This window comes from Egretta garzetta, unplaced genomic scaffold (genome assembly GCF_000687185.1).
Source record: "Egretta garzetta isolate BGI_Z169 unplaced genomic scaffold, ASM68718v1 scaffold136, whole genome shotgun sequence".
NCBI classification, from domain to species: Eukaryota; Metazoa; Chordata; class Aves; order Pelecaniformes; family Ardeidae; genus Egretta; species Egretta garzetta.
This window is the reverse complement of record NW_009260066.1, coordinates 5,913,863-5,929,485: the sequence shown is the minus strand read 5'-3', so window position 1 is coordinate 5,929,485 and position 15,623 is coordinate 5,913,863. Positions and strand designations below refer to the sequence as shown.

General features: G+C 42.2%; 1 protein-coding gene across 1 annotated transcript in view; it reads right to left on the bottom strand.

Annotated features, from left to right (window-relative positions):
* The window catches only part of POLR3G (RNA polymerase III subunit G), a 17,003-nt gene extending 1,381 nt beyond the window's left edge, over positions 1–15,622 (bottom strand). The window contains exons 1-7 of the mRNA XM_009641158.2: positions 15,561–15,622; positions 12,623–12,751; positions 10,436–10,565; positions 5,541–5,603; positions 4,761–4,811; positions 1,226–1,296; positions 215–343 (exon numbers count right to left, since the gene is read on the bottom strand). Of these exons, the coding sequence (XP_009639453.1) occupies positions 215–343; positions 1,226–1,296; positions 4,761–4,811; positions 5,541–5,603; positions 10,436–10,565; positions 12,623–12,742 (564 nt within the window). The 5' untranslated portion in view covers positions 12,743–12,751; positions 15,561–15,622. The remainder of the gene's footprint in view (positions 1–214; positions 344–1,225; positions 1,297–4,760; positions 4,812–5,540; positions 5,604–10,435; positions 10,566–12,622; positions 12,752–15,560) is intronic.
* Between the last annotated feature and the right edge of the window lies 1 nt (position 15,623).

Below are 15,623 nucleotides of genomic sequence, written 5' to 3'. Positions count from 1 at the left end.
TTACAGAGCTCTATGGGGGTAACAAATCTAAAACACCCACTTAATTTAACTACAACACAATGCAGTGCAGCAAAGAAATCTGATGTCGTAATGCCTCTCACTACAGCTCTCCCTCAGCGTCAGAGAAGCTGGGGACGTTTTTTTGGCTGACAGCCAACATGCTGCTCAATGAGTGGGATCTGACTTTGTGTAAATAGGAAAACTAACGTTGTACCTCTTCATGCTCCTCTTCATCGTATTCCTCGGGTTCTTCTGCTTCCTCATCATCTTCACCTTCTTTGTCTTTTGTTTTGTCTTTCTCATCTTCAGATTTTTCTTCTTCATCATCCTTCTTTTCCAACTCCTGTCACAAGGCAATCTCTCTTACAAGGTGATCCCACGTTACGCCAACAGCATATTCTCCATACTACCAAAATGTTACACTGCAGCCAACAGCAAGGCAACTAGCCTAACAGTGTTGTGCAAAGGTTGTTGGTCAGTATTTAAAACAACATGGTGTGAAGCGCAGGAACTCCATAAGGACTTACTTGATCAAGCATTAGCCATCGGACCTGAAGTCTAAAAAAGTATGTCTTGGGCAAGAAATTGAGGTGATGGTTTCCCTTAACCGTCCACTGCTGGAATAATTGACGGCAGAAGGCCATGGCATACTCGATGAAACAATACCACACACTCTATATAAAAATATATCTGCACCAAACAGCGGATGGATCACCATGAGAAAAAACACAAGGCTGCTTCACCTTTAAGCTACCATTCCCACAGGGTGGGCAGTCGCCTCCAAAACCAAGGTCATTTTCCTCCCAATCTTCTCTTTCCGTATGCTTCTTCCCTCTCAACTGACTAAACTGTTTCATTTCCAACATCAGTAGACTGGCAAAACAGCAATAGATTTAAAAGCTCTGGCACCAATTCCTCCTTCAATAAGCTCTAATAGTAGCTCTGCTGTGCACAATTAGGCCATGTCGCTACCCAGTAAAGAACAACTAGTCGTTGCATTGAGAGTCAAAGAGGAGCAAAGAGAAGAGTTTCTCCACAGCCAGGCTCTGTTCTTATCCTCCCCCCTGTGCTGCCACATTGCAGAGCAGTGGTCCGTCAGAGTAACATGACAAAGCCAGAAAAAGGCTGCTCTGGCTATGCCATTTGGTACCAAAAAACATACTGAAGGTTTCCTTTTCTTTCAGCAATTTCTATCCACAACTTAGAAAGAGTATGCACATCTTACCTCAATTTTTTTCAACACATCCAGATTACTTTTAGGCTCAGAGCTTTTTGCTTTCTTTGGTTTTGCACCTGCTGGAATAAAATACATCAGAATTATCTTTTTAATATGGAAAACCACAAATTCTTCTCTTTTACTTGCTCTTAAAGAGCTTACACCTTGACCATGCCCTGGAAATCCCATACCATCTGTATTAAAATTACCTGAGACTTTGAGCTAAGTTCACGGAGGTGTAAATGCCCGATTTATCTAAGTGATGCCTATAGGGCCAGTCTGAAATTCACTTTGAACAGACAGTTGACCAAAGGTTTGGCCAAAGCATGGCGTTCAGCTTCACAAAGTACTTTTCACCTACGTACTCACAATATGTTAAGAAACTAGAACAGAATCTCAATTGTTATTTTTCACCACCTTGGAAAGGTAAAAACTCATTGAAGTTACTAATTTATGCAACACATTAATGACAGCTGGGTCCTTCAGGCAGATAGATAAAAAAGGCAGACAGCAGAGTTTATTAGCTCCAACACAGTAGGCGGGGTTACTGCAGCCAGATGGATTTTGGACCACAGTTGGCTCTCATCTAATGAGTCCACGGTGCATGTTTTCACTTAGTGCCTTGATGCATGAATACCGTGTTTATCAAGTTACTCCCGACAATCCAACCTCATTACGCTACTTAATTATACGCTGGAGCGAAGGTCAAAAATAGCATTACATATACCCAGGTAAGAGCGACCTGAATTGCAGCACCCTAAACTATGGGAATAGCTAGCCCGATTCCAGGCGTGCAGTTTAACCAGTAGATGAGCTCCACACTGAGGGATGTTCCAGCCTTTACAGAGCTTGTGAGACATCCTGTTCCCACGATGGGACTGTCTTTCAGTTCTCCCATTCAGCACGATCACTTAAAGCTTACAATGTAGGGCTGTACCTACCACAGATTGGCTCTTCCCAGCAGGGTAAAGCTGCCGGTGTAACGTGCCATATCGGTGTAGCTACCCAGCCTTTGATGGACGAGGCAGCTTCAGACACGCTAGCTTATGCAACTTGCACCATTTTTTTATGCTAGGCTGCACTAAGTGGTATCAGAAAAACAGTGTGCGTCAATGGAGGGGATATCCTTTCTGGAGCAGGTAGTAACCCAGTGCAGTTATGTATTTTACCTGGCCTAATACTTAAGGAAGCAGAACGCTAAGAGCTGCTAAGAGACACACGTACTTTGTCAAAAGCTTTTGTCATAAATAACATTCAGTTTGTTTCAGTGTTTTGCCTAGGAAGGGATTATGTGACAAAAGCACTGTAGAGAGCTGAGGGAAGTCAAGCTGCTCTGTAATAACATATGAACAGCATCAAAGCAAACACATCCAGAATGAAGTAGGCTTTTAAGGAAAACAAGTGGAAAGTGCGATTCAAAATTATCATCTCTGCACAAACCCCTGCAGACTTTTAGAGATAATGCTATAGAACAAAGAGCCTGGAAATGAAAACAGACATGCAAGATCCTTCCTTAAATGCTGGGCGTCTCTGGGGCTTGTCATAAAATTAGAGACATAAAATAAAGACTGACCTACCATTAGTGTTGAAAAAAGCAAGAAGAAAAAAAGCAAACTGAAGCAAAATAGCTCCTTACATCCATGTAGCTTTGAGATGCAACGGAATACAATCTAATCTTTCCAAATACCTGTTCTTGCAGTACTCACGCTTAAATGCACACATCTGATTGCTATATACATATGCATATAGCTGTCCTACAAGAGCTGAAGGCGGTCAATGTTTTGGGTTGGGTTTTTTTTTGTTTTGGTTTGGGTTTTTTTTTTGGCAGGCACTGCTGCTACCTAGGGTACCGTGGTCCACAGCCCAGGGTAAGTGTGGGAGAGAAGTGGAATTCTACCCCAAGTTTTGTCACTAAGAAGGCAGGTGGTCAGTTCTTAGGTTAAAACACTCAGGGAAACCAGAAAGTGGGAGGGAGAGGTGTCCCTGTACACGTAACTGTGTAGTGATCCAAAAACCACTCCGGCAGTCTGCAAAGGTAGAAAGGTAGGAAGCCCGTCTGAATTTCGGTGCAGATTCTCTTGACTCCCTCACCTTTGTTCCACGTGGTTATAAAGTGTCACCTAAGATGGCTGTCCTCAAAACACAGCAAAGGTGTGCACCAGAAGGGCTAATGCGTCACTGAGCAGCTATTTACAAACCTACTGAGTCTTACGACTTTTGTACGGCCTCTGTATCATCAGGATTCCCCCAAAAAACTAAAGGCACATGATTTTTGCGTTTAGAGGAACCTTTGTTTAATCCAATCAAATTCTGATGGTCAGCTGATCTTTGCCGTTACAACTATGTAAGAAAATGTACTTTTAAGAGCAGATAGAGAAACTGGCACAAAAGAGAGAGGAAAAATCCCCCACAGTGAGCAGTGATTCTCTCTTTGTTTATGACAATCACAACATTATTGTAACGAGGAATAATAAATCAGCATTTATGATTTCATTGGATCTTGGGGACCTAATTATTGTGCATAGGTTTATAAAAGCCAATGCAGTTTCTTCTTTAAAAAAAAAAAGTAGGTATGCACTGTTTTCATCTTTAGAGATTTTGCAAGTAAGTATTTAATTTTCAGCTGAATCTTGCAGTCTACCTTTAATGCCACGCTTCTCAATGACGCTCTTAAGAGGAACAAAGCTTCCAGCTGAGCCAGTCTCCATGGCTACTGCACATTCCCTTTTCTTTTTCTATTTAATCTTTGAACTGAAAAATGACACATGAAAGACTTGGACAAAGAGAACAAGAAAGCAAACCGTTACATATAACAGACAGCTAAATACAGGAGGCCAAGTGTTATCTCACATCAACAGAGCAACATACTTCTACAAAGAACTTAAAACAACAGTCATGCATGCTAGAAAACACTTTGGAAAACAAATACACGTGTGATGCTGTGTAATAAAAAAGTTTTTTCCTGTAAGAACAACCAATACCAGCTCCAACTGCTGTTGAAGGATCTGGTTCACAATTCTGCAGAAGCAAGCTGAAAATAAACAAAAAAAGTAAAACCAGGGAAAATATAAAAGAACCTACATTAAATCCCATATAAAAGGCTTAAAAAAATGCGAAAGTCAATCAAATCATAAACAAGATAATTGAGAAACCCAAAATATAAAGGAAATCTGAACAGCCAGCTATTCATTGAATAGAAAAAAGGTGAGTGTTGACTAAAGATACAAACTTTCAAAACAAAAAGTTTTGTGGGTTTTTTTCATCTTTCACTGTTACGTATCTCATATGTTAATATGGCACATCAATATGAAAGGCAGGAAAGGAAGATAAATCCCTTCCAGTAAGTTAGAGCATCCTGCAGAAGCAAAGCAAAAACCACAAAAGACAGGCAGACTAGTAAATTATTTAGAAAAAATCTGCCAAAAGCCCTGAATACTCAGACTAATTAACATTTCTACCATTTTTTTTCCCCTAACCAGCTCCAGTATGTCTTCTACCACTCAACTAGTGCATACTAAATGCTTCTTAATAGTATATAATATACCTTTTTTGGTCTTCTTCTTTGGCTTCATCTCTCTTGGGAGTCTTCTCCAATCTGTACAGAAAATTGCGTTAAATATATGAATGATGACATACAGCAGTAATCCTCCCCCCTGCCAACCACCAAGGAAAGGGCAGGGCCCCTGTTGTGCTTGATCCTATTTACATGCATGCCTAAGTGTTTTCACACACAGCAGTTTTATGCAATTCTAGCTGTACTTCGAGGAACCAGAGTGAGGCCTGGCATTTCACTCACTTAATGACAACTGACATCAGCCCCAAAGAGACCACGCTCAGCCCTTCCAGTGGCCCACGTGCCCTTCAATTTACGTTCTGTAATTCAGTTAGCAGTAGTGAGCTGTACAGATACAGCTGTGGAAGTTTAATGTTATAAAGCCCAGCCACCAGGGACCGAGACATCAGGTTGGGTTATTTTTAGCAACATCCATGTTTGCTCCCAGTTCAAAACCGGTATCTACATGGCGGGTAAAGAAGAAGGAAAGCTAGAGTGAGAGCTAAAGCTTGCATTTTTGCTGCAAACCAGTTGTTTCAACTGAATAAATAATCAGATTTTTTTCCTCTTTTTTTTTTTTTTTTTTGACAAAACAATACTTCGCCTTGATCTGAACACATGCAAAGGGCATAACCTTCAACAAGGAGTAAGTGGCTTGGTAAGGATTTGCATATTTTTTTATTGCTTGAAAAATAGTGAATCAAACATTTAAAAGAGCAGAACATTTCCCAGGTTAATAAAGAATTAGCCTTTGTTAATCTCAGATATTACCTGGGGTCCACATTGCATGCTCCTTTTCACTGTCCTGGTACTTTTTACTGTACCTCTCAATTGCTATAGAGACGGAAACAAAGAGTTACTGAATTCAATTAATTAAAAAGGCAATCCAGACATTGTCCTTGATATTTTCCTGTAAATAAACATATAGCCTATCTTTTTTAATCCCACATTGAACACTTTCTTGTGCTGTTGTCAAACACTTAAATGTCGCTACTTTGAGCAGTTCTCATGATAATTCCCAGGACTAATCATTTTGCTAAGTACCTGCAAGACCTGGATTTTATAGCCACCCCAAAAAGGCAAAAGCCCTGAATATTACTTTGCATTTTGGGGTTATCTCCTTCCAAGCAAAACGCACCCTCCACCCCCCACCCCCACCCCCCGAAACACATCTTCCAAAATTGTTATAATTTATACTTCTATCCTTGGAAAGCATGAAAACATAAAATGGAGATATAGCCAGGGAAACTAGGTAGAAACATCAGATGAACTCGAACTCTTCTACTCTTCAACAGTTTCACAATCAAACCTTTGCCACAAACCCAGTCAGTGACATTTATCACCACAGTGTTAATCATAAAGAACTTCCACAATTCCCAGGCCTCAGAGAGCCACGTCTCAGGCTGATCATGATCAACTCCCAAAACTTTCAGTAATTCTGCAGTGGCAAAGCTTTGTAGCATAACAGAGATGTGTCCTAAACAACAGCAACATATTTCAGTCCACTTAAACACTTTCCAGGCGCAAGAACTAAACTGAGAAATTCACTGTAAATAATACAGTAGTTATACAGTGTAAGTACATCCCTTTATACTACTGCAAAAAAAATTTCTTGTACAATCCCTAATGACAAAAGCAGTATCAAAATTTAAGTATTTTTACATCAGTCCCGTTTTTTCTTACCAAATTACCATGCCTAGCTGCAAAATCCACTTAATGCAAAATTAGATTCTGATTGCAGTAGTAACTCATTACCCAGACAGGGATAATTTTTGTGGGTATTGTACAAAAAATGGTAACAGAGACTGTCTGTGACCCTTACAGCCAAAGACTTCTCACCAGAGAAAAGGAAGGGAGAAGGAAGACATCAGAAACGAAGCTCAGTTTTAAACTTAGTTATGACGAGGGCAAGACCTACTTAAAGCTGTGCAACAAAGACTTTGCATTTAAAATGACAGTGTCTCAAGGGGCATTTGGTGTAGGTGGCCCTCACAGATGTCAGCACAGGGAGGGAAAGCATTTAGTAGTTTTGATTCCAGCTCGAGGCTCGTCAGTGAAGAGCTAATTGCTGATGCCATCACTAAAAAAAAATATGTCTGACTGACTCTCGCTACTCACAGCTAATTAATTCGTTCCAAACCACTGCCAAGGTGACAGTCACCCAGTCACGGCAGGTACACCTACAGGGAAAACGTGAATGATTCATAGCTTATGAAGGGAGGAAAGTAGAGAACTTACTACAGAGTAAGCCTGTTACTCACTCAAAATAAAGGAACGATGAAAATCTATTCTGTATGGCATACTAATGCATCAGAATTGCCAGGTAGCATTAGACGTGGCTTTCATTTACTACCTGAGTAATGAAAGAAAGATAGCTAGCTATGTCCTAACTAATTAAAATGTTTCCCTTCTCACACTTCAAAGGACCATTTGGCTCACAGATGCTGAGCTGAGGGTTTAAACCAATCCATTCGCTCTTGTAGCAAAGCCAATTTCAGAAGTTCCTGCCCATAGTCCCCCTCCTGCCTCCCTCTTATTCCTAGCAGATGTTTTGATGAAAATACAGAGGACGGAAGGGCTGTAAACCAGGTAACAGAAAAGATCGGTTAAAAATAATCTGCCTCGGGAGAAGAAAGTGATTTTCTTAAAGCTAGGCCACTTCTGCCTCATAATGCAATCCCAGACACAACAGCATACTGTGACTGAGATTAAAGCAAGCTTTTTAATCTGTAGACCATCACTGGTGTAATTATACCCCACCACTCCGATGAGGCATTTTTGTACAACTAAAAGGCTCAGTAAAAAGTTACCTCAACTTACCAACTCACCCTTGGGGAGGCAATGACAACATCTGAGTCTATCAAGAGGCTGTCTACCTGCTTTCCCTGCAACTGCCAGTTTTTGCGGAAAAAAGTGTCTTCAAAGCTGGCAGTTCTATTAAGGAGCACACTCAGCAACAGAGAAAGATCACTCCACCTCGGAAAGAAGTCTGCAGAAACAAGGACGTTGTGGAGGTGAGCAGCAAGAATGATCACGTGAGGCAAAGTTGGAAAAGAGAGAGAGTATGTCCTCATGCAGTGGCTGGTTCCTTGGAAATAACCCTGACCAGCTCTCAGGCATAGCAGTTTCCTTTTTTGTGCCTCAAATGGAAACAGCAAACACCAAGCCTGACAAAGATCAAGAGCACAGCAAGCCTGCGGTGAGACGAGAATCCAAAAAGAGTGAACTTTGTTTACTCAGAAGATGAAAGGGGAGATGCGATAAAAGAGTCATTTGGAATTCCTCTACCACCATAAAGGCATCTAGAAACGAAGATCAGATCTGCTCTCCTCGCCTCATTAGTGAGGTTTTACCTGGCCGCACCGTCAGGGTCCACCCTGGGCCGTCAGCTTGTGCTGCACTGCAGCTGCCTGCTGCCTCCCGGTGACTGCGGGGCTCCGGCTGCAGGTCAGAGGGAATGTTCTGCCTTTTGTGAGCCACAGCGTCTGGTCGGCAGTGTGTTCACTGCTCACACTGCAGAGTGCTGCTCCATTTTAAACAGTGCTTTAGTACAAGTGGACAGCCAATAAGGTGTGTTAATCGGTGTTATGTTCAAAGCCTAATAAAAAAAAAAAAAACGCACGCGGTGTCAAAACCTTCTAGAATTCACCACTACACCATGAACAAAAATTACAAAAAATTCAGAGGGGATTGGACTATGTACCTGTATCGTATCTACATCATTAATATCCAGTCAGAAAACATTCCGATGGGTTTGGGGTGGAAATTAAACCTCACATTCAAGAGTTCAAGTCAGCTCTCATCATTATTCAAAATCAGCACAAGATAGATAGCACGCAAAAGGTTGTCCAGTGTTTGGCCACTTCGGATTTCTCAAACGTTTTTATAAAGCTTTTTACGACTGCCTATTGCACTGACTGGGCCTAGGGACTGACACATGCAGCATTTCTCAGTATGTTGTGTTTCCTATTTTCCTGTAGCAGCACTTACCATTTACACTATTCGGAACAAGCACGCGTGAGAATCACAGAATGGCAAGGGTTGGGAGGGACCTCGGGAGATCATCTAGTCCAACCCCCCTGCTAAAGCAGGCTCACCTAGAGCATGCTACACAGGACTTCATCCGGGCGGGCTTTGAATATCTCCAGAGAAGGAGACTCCACAACCTCCCTGGGCAGCCTGGGCCAGGGCCCTGTCACCCTTAGAGTAAAGAAGTTTTTCCTCATATTCAACTGAAACCTCTTATGTTTCAGTTTGCATCCATTGCCCCTAGTCCTGTCGCTGGACACCACTGCAAACAGACTGCTTCCATCCTCATGACTTCCGCCCTTAAGATATTTGTATGTGTTGATAAGGTCCCCTCTCAGTCTTCTCTTCTTCAGGCTGAACAAGCCCAACTCTCTCAGCCTTTCCTCATAGGGGAGGTGCTCCAGTCCCTTTATCATCCTAGTTGCCCTCCTCTGGACTCTTTCTAGGAGTTCCTCATCTTTCTTGCACTGGGGAGCCCAGAACTGGACACAGTACTCCAGGTGGGGTCTCACCAGGGCAGAGTAGAGGGGGAGGAGAACCTCCCTCGACCTGCTGGCCACACTCCTCTTAATACACCCCAGGATACCATTGGCCTTCTTGGCAACAAGGGCACGCTGCTGGCTCATGGTCAGCTTGTCGTCTACCAGGACTCCCAGGTCCCTCTCAGCAGAGCTGCTTTCCAGCAGGTCAGCCCCCAGCCTGTACGGGTGAATGATGGACCTAGGCAAAAATCCCTAACAAAAAGAAGCACTACTCACAGCAATAACCTCCTGTGACTGCTAGATTTTAAATACCCCCACAGCAAGGTAAACAGACATTGAAGTCTTCCCACCCTGCTCCCTTTTCCCTCTTTCTCACTAGCTCACTTTTCTGACCAGGAAGCTTGTATTTTAACAGTAGAATGATGTATGACCGGATGCCAAGTCTAGCAGAGCACTTACCGTTATCAAACAATAACAAAGCTGTTAATTTTTAATTACATATAAGACATTCTTAGGCCAAGTAGAATAGGATCAAGCTTTGGCTTTTAATCCAGCTCTGCTTCTGATGCAAACCTCAAATAAAGCACTTATCTTTATCTCAGTCTTCGAATTTCGGGTAACTTGGCAGTAATACTTACCGAACTTTCCCGAATGGACTGAAGGAAAAAAATTAGTACCTTTTAGAATGTCCAGCTATTAAATGCAACGCTGATTATTTTAAGTATGTCTTTACATAATTCAGATGGAAGCTGAATTCCAACACAAATATTTACTACCGATTTCTTTGCTCCAATGCTAAATTTGTAGGGTATTTTAACATGTAGAAATGCCTATTTCGGTTATATTGGTTAACATATAATTAAAGACCGCTTATAGTTGTTCTAAATGTTTCTTACTATGTATCAAATGGAATAGATGTGTGATATCTCTTTTCTTCACACAGCAGTTGCCTTCCAGTTAACAGCACTTGTAGGTGTGACCTACAACTTCAGTAAGTGTAAAAGCAGAAAAATTCCCTATTATCTTAAGCTGCCAATTCTTGTTCCTCATTACCAGTACAAAATACATCTTCAACACAGGCATTTCACTACATAATCCTTCACGGAATAATAACTACTGAAGATATAAATAAAAATAAAAAGCACACAAACAAACCTTCACGATCTTCTTCTACTGCCAAAAAATACGGCATTTTTTTCATAGTTCCTCTAAGATCTTGTTTTAAGGCCAACATGTAATCTTCATCTTCTCCTGTTTTCAGAGGCACTGGCTTATTGTCTGTACTCTGTACAAATTATGTTTATTATTTATAAGGTCTTAATATCCATCAAAACTATGCATTATGCTACTGCGTAAATACACTTAATTGCATTCTGACATGCATATCTATATTTACAACTAAATTTATACCTTTTATGACTCCACTGTTACCTTTCTGCAAAAATATATCCAGAAACCAAGCAAAGAAAAAGTACTAAAATTCTGAAATAGTTGTTCATAGTCACGTTAAGCTCTTAATTGCCAAATGCAGTTTTTCACACCAGTCCAACTTACACAGAAGCCATTGCTTCTCTCTTCAGTCAGCGTAGCGCTGGCTTTAACCTCTTCTAAAACAGCGTTTTAACTACATTAAATATGATTACTCTGAATAATGTGGACACTCTCTTTGTGACTATCATCAGAGACACAGGTTGTACCATCATAAAATCAGTTAGCACACAGGCCCTCACACAATTCAGCGTCTGTCAACTGAATTTAAATGAATTTTCAAGGTTTGGATTTTGGGGTTGTTTTTTGGTTTTTTTTTTAACTATGGATATTGAAACTGGGAAAGATAAACAAGCCAAAACAGTTTTAAAAATGTACAGAAAACTAGAGCCAGAGCCAGCGCTATAGAATGGATGTTGTTTCTCTCACAGGACAGATGGTGCACAATCTACCTACCTGAGTGGTAGGTTGCAAAGCACAAAGTGCTATCACAAGTCCCAGAGCTGGATCATGAAAGGATTTTATTGCTTCCAGCTGTATTGGCTAGCTGGCCAACATTTTCCATCAGTGATGTTGCTGATAGCAAGCTGATGCTCCTTAGCTGGGTTTGTAATTGCATTTACAGGGAACTCGTAAGAACTCAAAAAGCTGCTATTAGAAATAGGTAATAGCAACAGTTCGCTGCTTGAAATAATTTCAGTGTGAGTCGGTCAACAACTGTAATATACTTTGGGTCACCGCCCAATCATTAAATCTAACTCCTGAAATTTTTGATGATACTACTTATGTCACTGGGTTAACTTTGATTTTTTTGAATGGCATTAGCTTTCCCCTGCGAAGTTTAACTTGGTTCTGAAGCTTTTGTTTGCAGAAGGACGAAAGCCTCTTTAACTTCTCCATGGTACACATTAGATACACCGGGGCTAGTAATTCTCCTACCAGGCAGATCCACTGCTGACTGTAACTGCAGAAGCTGTAGATCACACAAAGTTCAGTTTCCTCATGCTATTAAGCAGACTGCAACACTCACATTAGGAGCAGTTACAGATGGCTTAGTATCAATGAAATCCCACAACTTAATTGTAAAGGCGGACTAAGGACATAGAACATCTGGTTCAATAAGTCAAAACCTCGGGTGAAATTACTATTCAGAGAAATCTCAGCAGAGCACCAATTATATGCCAAACCTGCAAGTTCTGTATCATAACAAGTGAGAGAGACTGAGAAAAAAAACATGCACTGTGATCAAATCCTGACGTAACTGGGAAGTTCTCTTAGGTAGAACTGCAACACTGATAAGACTACGTTTCAGCCTTAAAATTGTCAAGCTTCCCTGCACAGCAAAACTCAGTCAGAAAATGCTCTTTTCCCTCTTTTAATTTTCAAATGCATCCCAAATGCTAAACCTCAGTTTCCTCAATTACATCAAATATTTTCCAGTTACTTGCAAATTCTGGCTACTGAGGTACAAGACAATCACCCACAATCTTTTACGTCTGTATCAACAGTAAATTTCTAAAATCAGCAAATCAGCTTTCAGAGACTAGTGTAACTTCATTTCCTGCAAATTCAGATATCCAGTGTCTCCGTTACTGTAATGGCCAGAAAACCAAATCACGATGAGGACTTTTAACGAACCAACACCTCGCAAGAAATCTAGTTAATTAAATATGGGATGCAACCGATGGCAAAGGGGCTGGAAATGACACTGAGAAAAATAATCATCGTTTACATTACAGGCTTCAAAACTGAGCTAAAGTGCTCAGGGTTGTTGATACATTCCATCTAAACATGACACTGAAGACGCTTTACCTGAACGCAGAGCGTGTGGTCTAAGACCCTTGCTGTACTTACAGGGAACGGCGGCGGAGGCTTACAGACGACGTCAGGCAGAGATGCACCTTTCGCAAAGCCGATAGCCTCGATGTTGAAGGTAAACGCAGCACGGCCCCGTCCTCTGCCTGACCCAGCCATCCGGAGTTGCTGCAAGCATGACAGATTTTTTAAGGATTTATTTTTGTTACATGTTTCAGAGACATGTATGTATGTGTTACCTACGAAATCCATGTCTAATGAAGATTACGGTAATTTTAAAACCACTCTCAAAGTTCATTTTAAACAGCAAGCCGTTTTTAATGCCTGCCTTAGGTTCCTCCACATACTATAATAAATTTGGTACGTGCCTAAAATCAACTGCATTCCCTCATTGGTGCTAGCCACCTCTGCCTGCCTGAAATTACCTCCTAACCTAGGAATTTTAAACTTTCTTCTAAACCTTAGATACACTGACTTGAGTTCAGTCAGGTTAGAAGAACCAGAAAGGTTAAAGCTTTAATAAGATTTAAGAAAAAAAATAAGCTCAAGGACCCTGAACTTTCTGAGTATACATTCTGTAGTTTTTGAATTTTTTTCCAAAAACCAGTTTGTGTTTGTCACTCATGGCTTCCTCATCCTTCGGATGATTTTTTTTTTTTTTCCCCCTTTATCTTTGTAACTAGTTGTGGGTACTGATAAAGAGACAAAAGTTAAGAGGTTCAGGGTAAAGGCACCAAAGGACTCTTCCCCACAACAGTGCTCTCTGCCCCGCTCCAGCGTACCTGCAAGCTACCGGCTGATCGACAGTGGTTGTCTCTTAACTACAGTGTTTCACCAAGGACACAAACCAGCCTGCAAAACCACATTTGTGGTCTCATCTTGTCACCTGCACCTCAGGACTGTAGGACCCAGGCGTTGGCAAGTAAAGCAAAATGTGAGAAATGCATTTTTTGCAGGGGAGGATGTCACAAAGTGGGACTCAAGCGAAGCCCGGCTGAAGCAACGCGCTACTGCTCGCTCCCCGAGACCGTGCGAGGACCAACACAGGGCCCCAGCCCAGAAATCCCGTGTTTACCATTAATTGCAAGGTTACTGTACTGCACCCTGCTCGGCTGAACGTCTCTGCTGTGCCTGCATCGTCACAACTGTTCCCACCGTTAGTGTGTGGGTGCGGTAACGAGTTCGAACGTGAAATGAGAAACAGCGCAGTAACTACAGCTTCTCATACACTTCGTCTAAAGTAACAAGGAATCTAGGGGAGAATCATGATTAGGAGCAAAGAAATGCACACAGAAGATTAAGATCTTTTAAGATTCCCCCAAAAGGAAGAAATGGCCCTTTTATTAAGTGCCAGTGAAAACGAGGTTGATGCAAGTATTTTCCTACCTATTATTTTCAACAGGAATAAGCCCTGCTTGGATAAAACAAAACCACATTAAATATTCCCAGATCACTCAGCAGCACAGAAAACTGTCTAAAGATAATCAGAAAGACCTACATAAATCATTTTAACAAAGACGACAAAGCCAAATCTAAGCCTGGGCATTTAATTAGCTGGAAGTAAAAAAAGAAATAGCAAACTCATTTGAAAACAGGATGAAATTGACCATTCCTGGGCACACGATAGTCAACTGTTTGGATCAGTGAGCTGAATCAGAATTGCAGTCCTTCATTCTTAGAATCATAGAATCATAGAATGTTTAGGGTTGGAAGGGACCACTAGTGGTCATCTAGTCCAACCCCCCTGCAGTGAGCAGGGACACTGCTAACTAGATCAGATTGCTCAGAGCCCCATCCAACCTGGCCTTGAATGTTTCCAGGGATGGGGCCTCCACTACCTCTCTGGGCAACCTGTTCCAGTGTTTTACCACTCTCATTGTAAAAAATTTCTTCCTTACCTCTAGCCTGAACCTACCCTGTTCTAGTTTAAAACCATTTCCCCTTGTCCTAACACAGCTGGCCCTATGAAAAAGACGTTCCCCATCTTTCCTATAGGCCCCCTTTAGGTACTGGAAGGCCGCAATCAGGTCTCCCCGTAGCCTCCTTTTCTCCAGACTGAACAAGCCCAACTCTCTCAGCCTGTCCTCACAGGAGAGGTGCTCCAGCCCTTGGATCATTTTTGTAGCCCTTCTCTGGACCCGTTCCAACAGTTCCATGTCCTTCTTGTGCTGAGGGCTCCAGAGCTGGACGCAGTACTCCAGGTGAGGTCTCACCAGAGCTGAGTAGAGGGGCAGAATCACCTCCCTCGACCTGCTAGCCACACTCCTCCTGATGCAGCCCAGAGTACGGTTGGCCTTCTGGGCTGCCAGCGCACATTGCCGGCTCATGTCTAGCTTTTCATCCATCAGTACCCCCAGGTCCCTCTCGGCAGGGCTGCTCTCCATCCTTTCTTCCCCCAGCCTGTATTGATACTGGGGGTTACCCCAACCCAATGTGTGAGCCTGTGCCCAAGATGTGAGCTTGGCAGAATGGAAAGATAAGAGTAAAGCCCCAAAGATCAGCAATTCTATTACCTAGGTGTGCAAAAAAGGAACCAGCAACAGAAGAAAACAAAAGGGAGATGTCCAGATAGCAAGGAGAGGCACAGTTTGCATCATAGCGAACCTAGGGGTCCGTTTTTAAAATGCTGCTTTAAAATTAATTCTTGGTAAGATTTTCTTGAAATAGAGCATTAGTCTGATGAGAAGTAACGAGCTTGGAAATAGCGGTATTTCAGCTCCGCAGTTTTACTGAAACTCGTGAGTTTTTCAAGCGTCCCATAAACTGGCAGTGACAGAGAAATTGTGAAGAAAACATCGATGTGTACAACCGCGTTACCGAGCCGGCGAAAGCTACCAGGACAACCAGCGTTCTGGCTGCCACCGGGGGTGCCCGGTGAGGCAGCTGCAGGTATTTTTGTGTTTCTGAGTAGCTGGTGCGTCATTTACTTTGTGAACGAGGAGAATTTCAGGGTTAGCCCGTCAAACTCCCTCCGAACCTGCGCGGGCTCTGGCTGGGGCGGTCCGTCAGGGGCCGTCGGTCAGTCAGGGTCGGTCCGTCC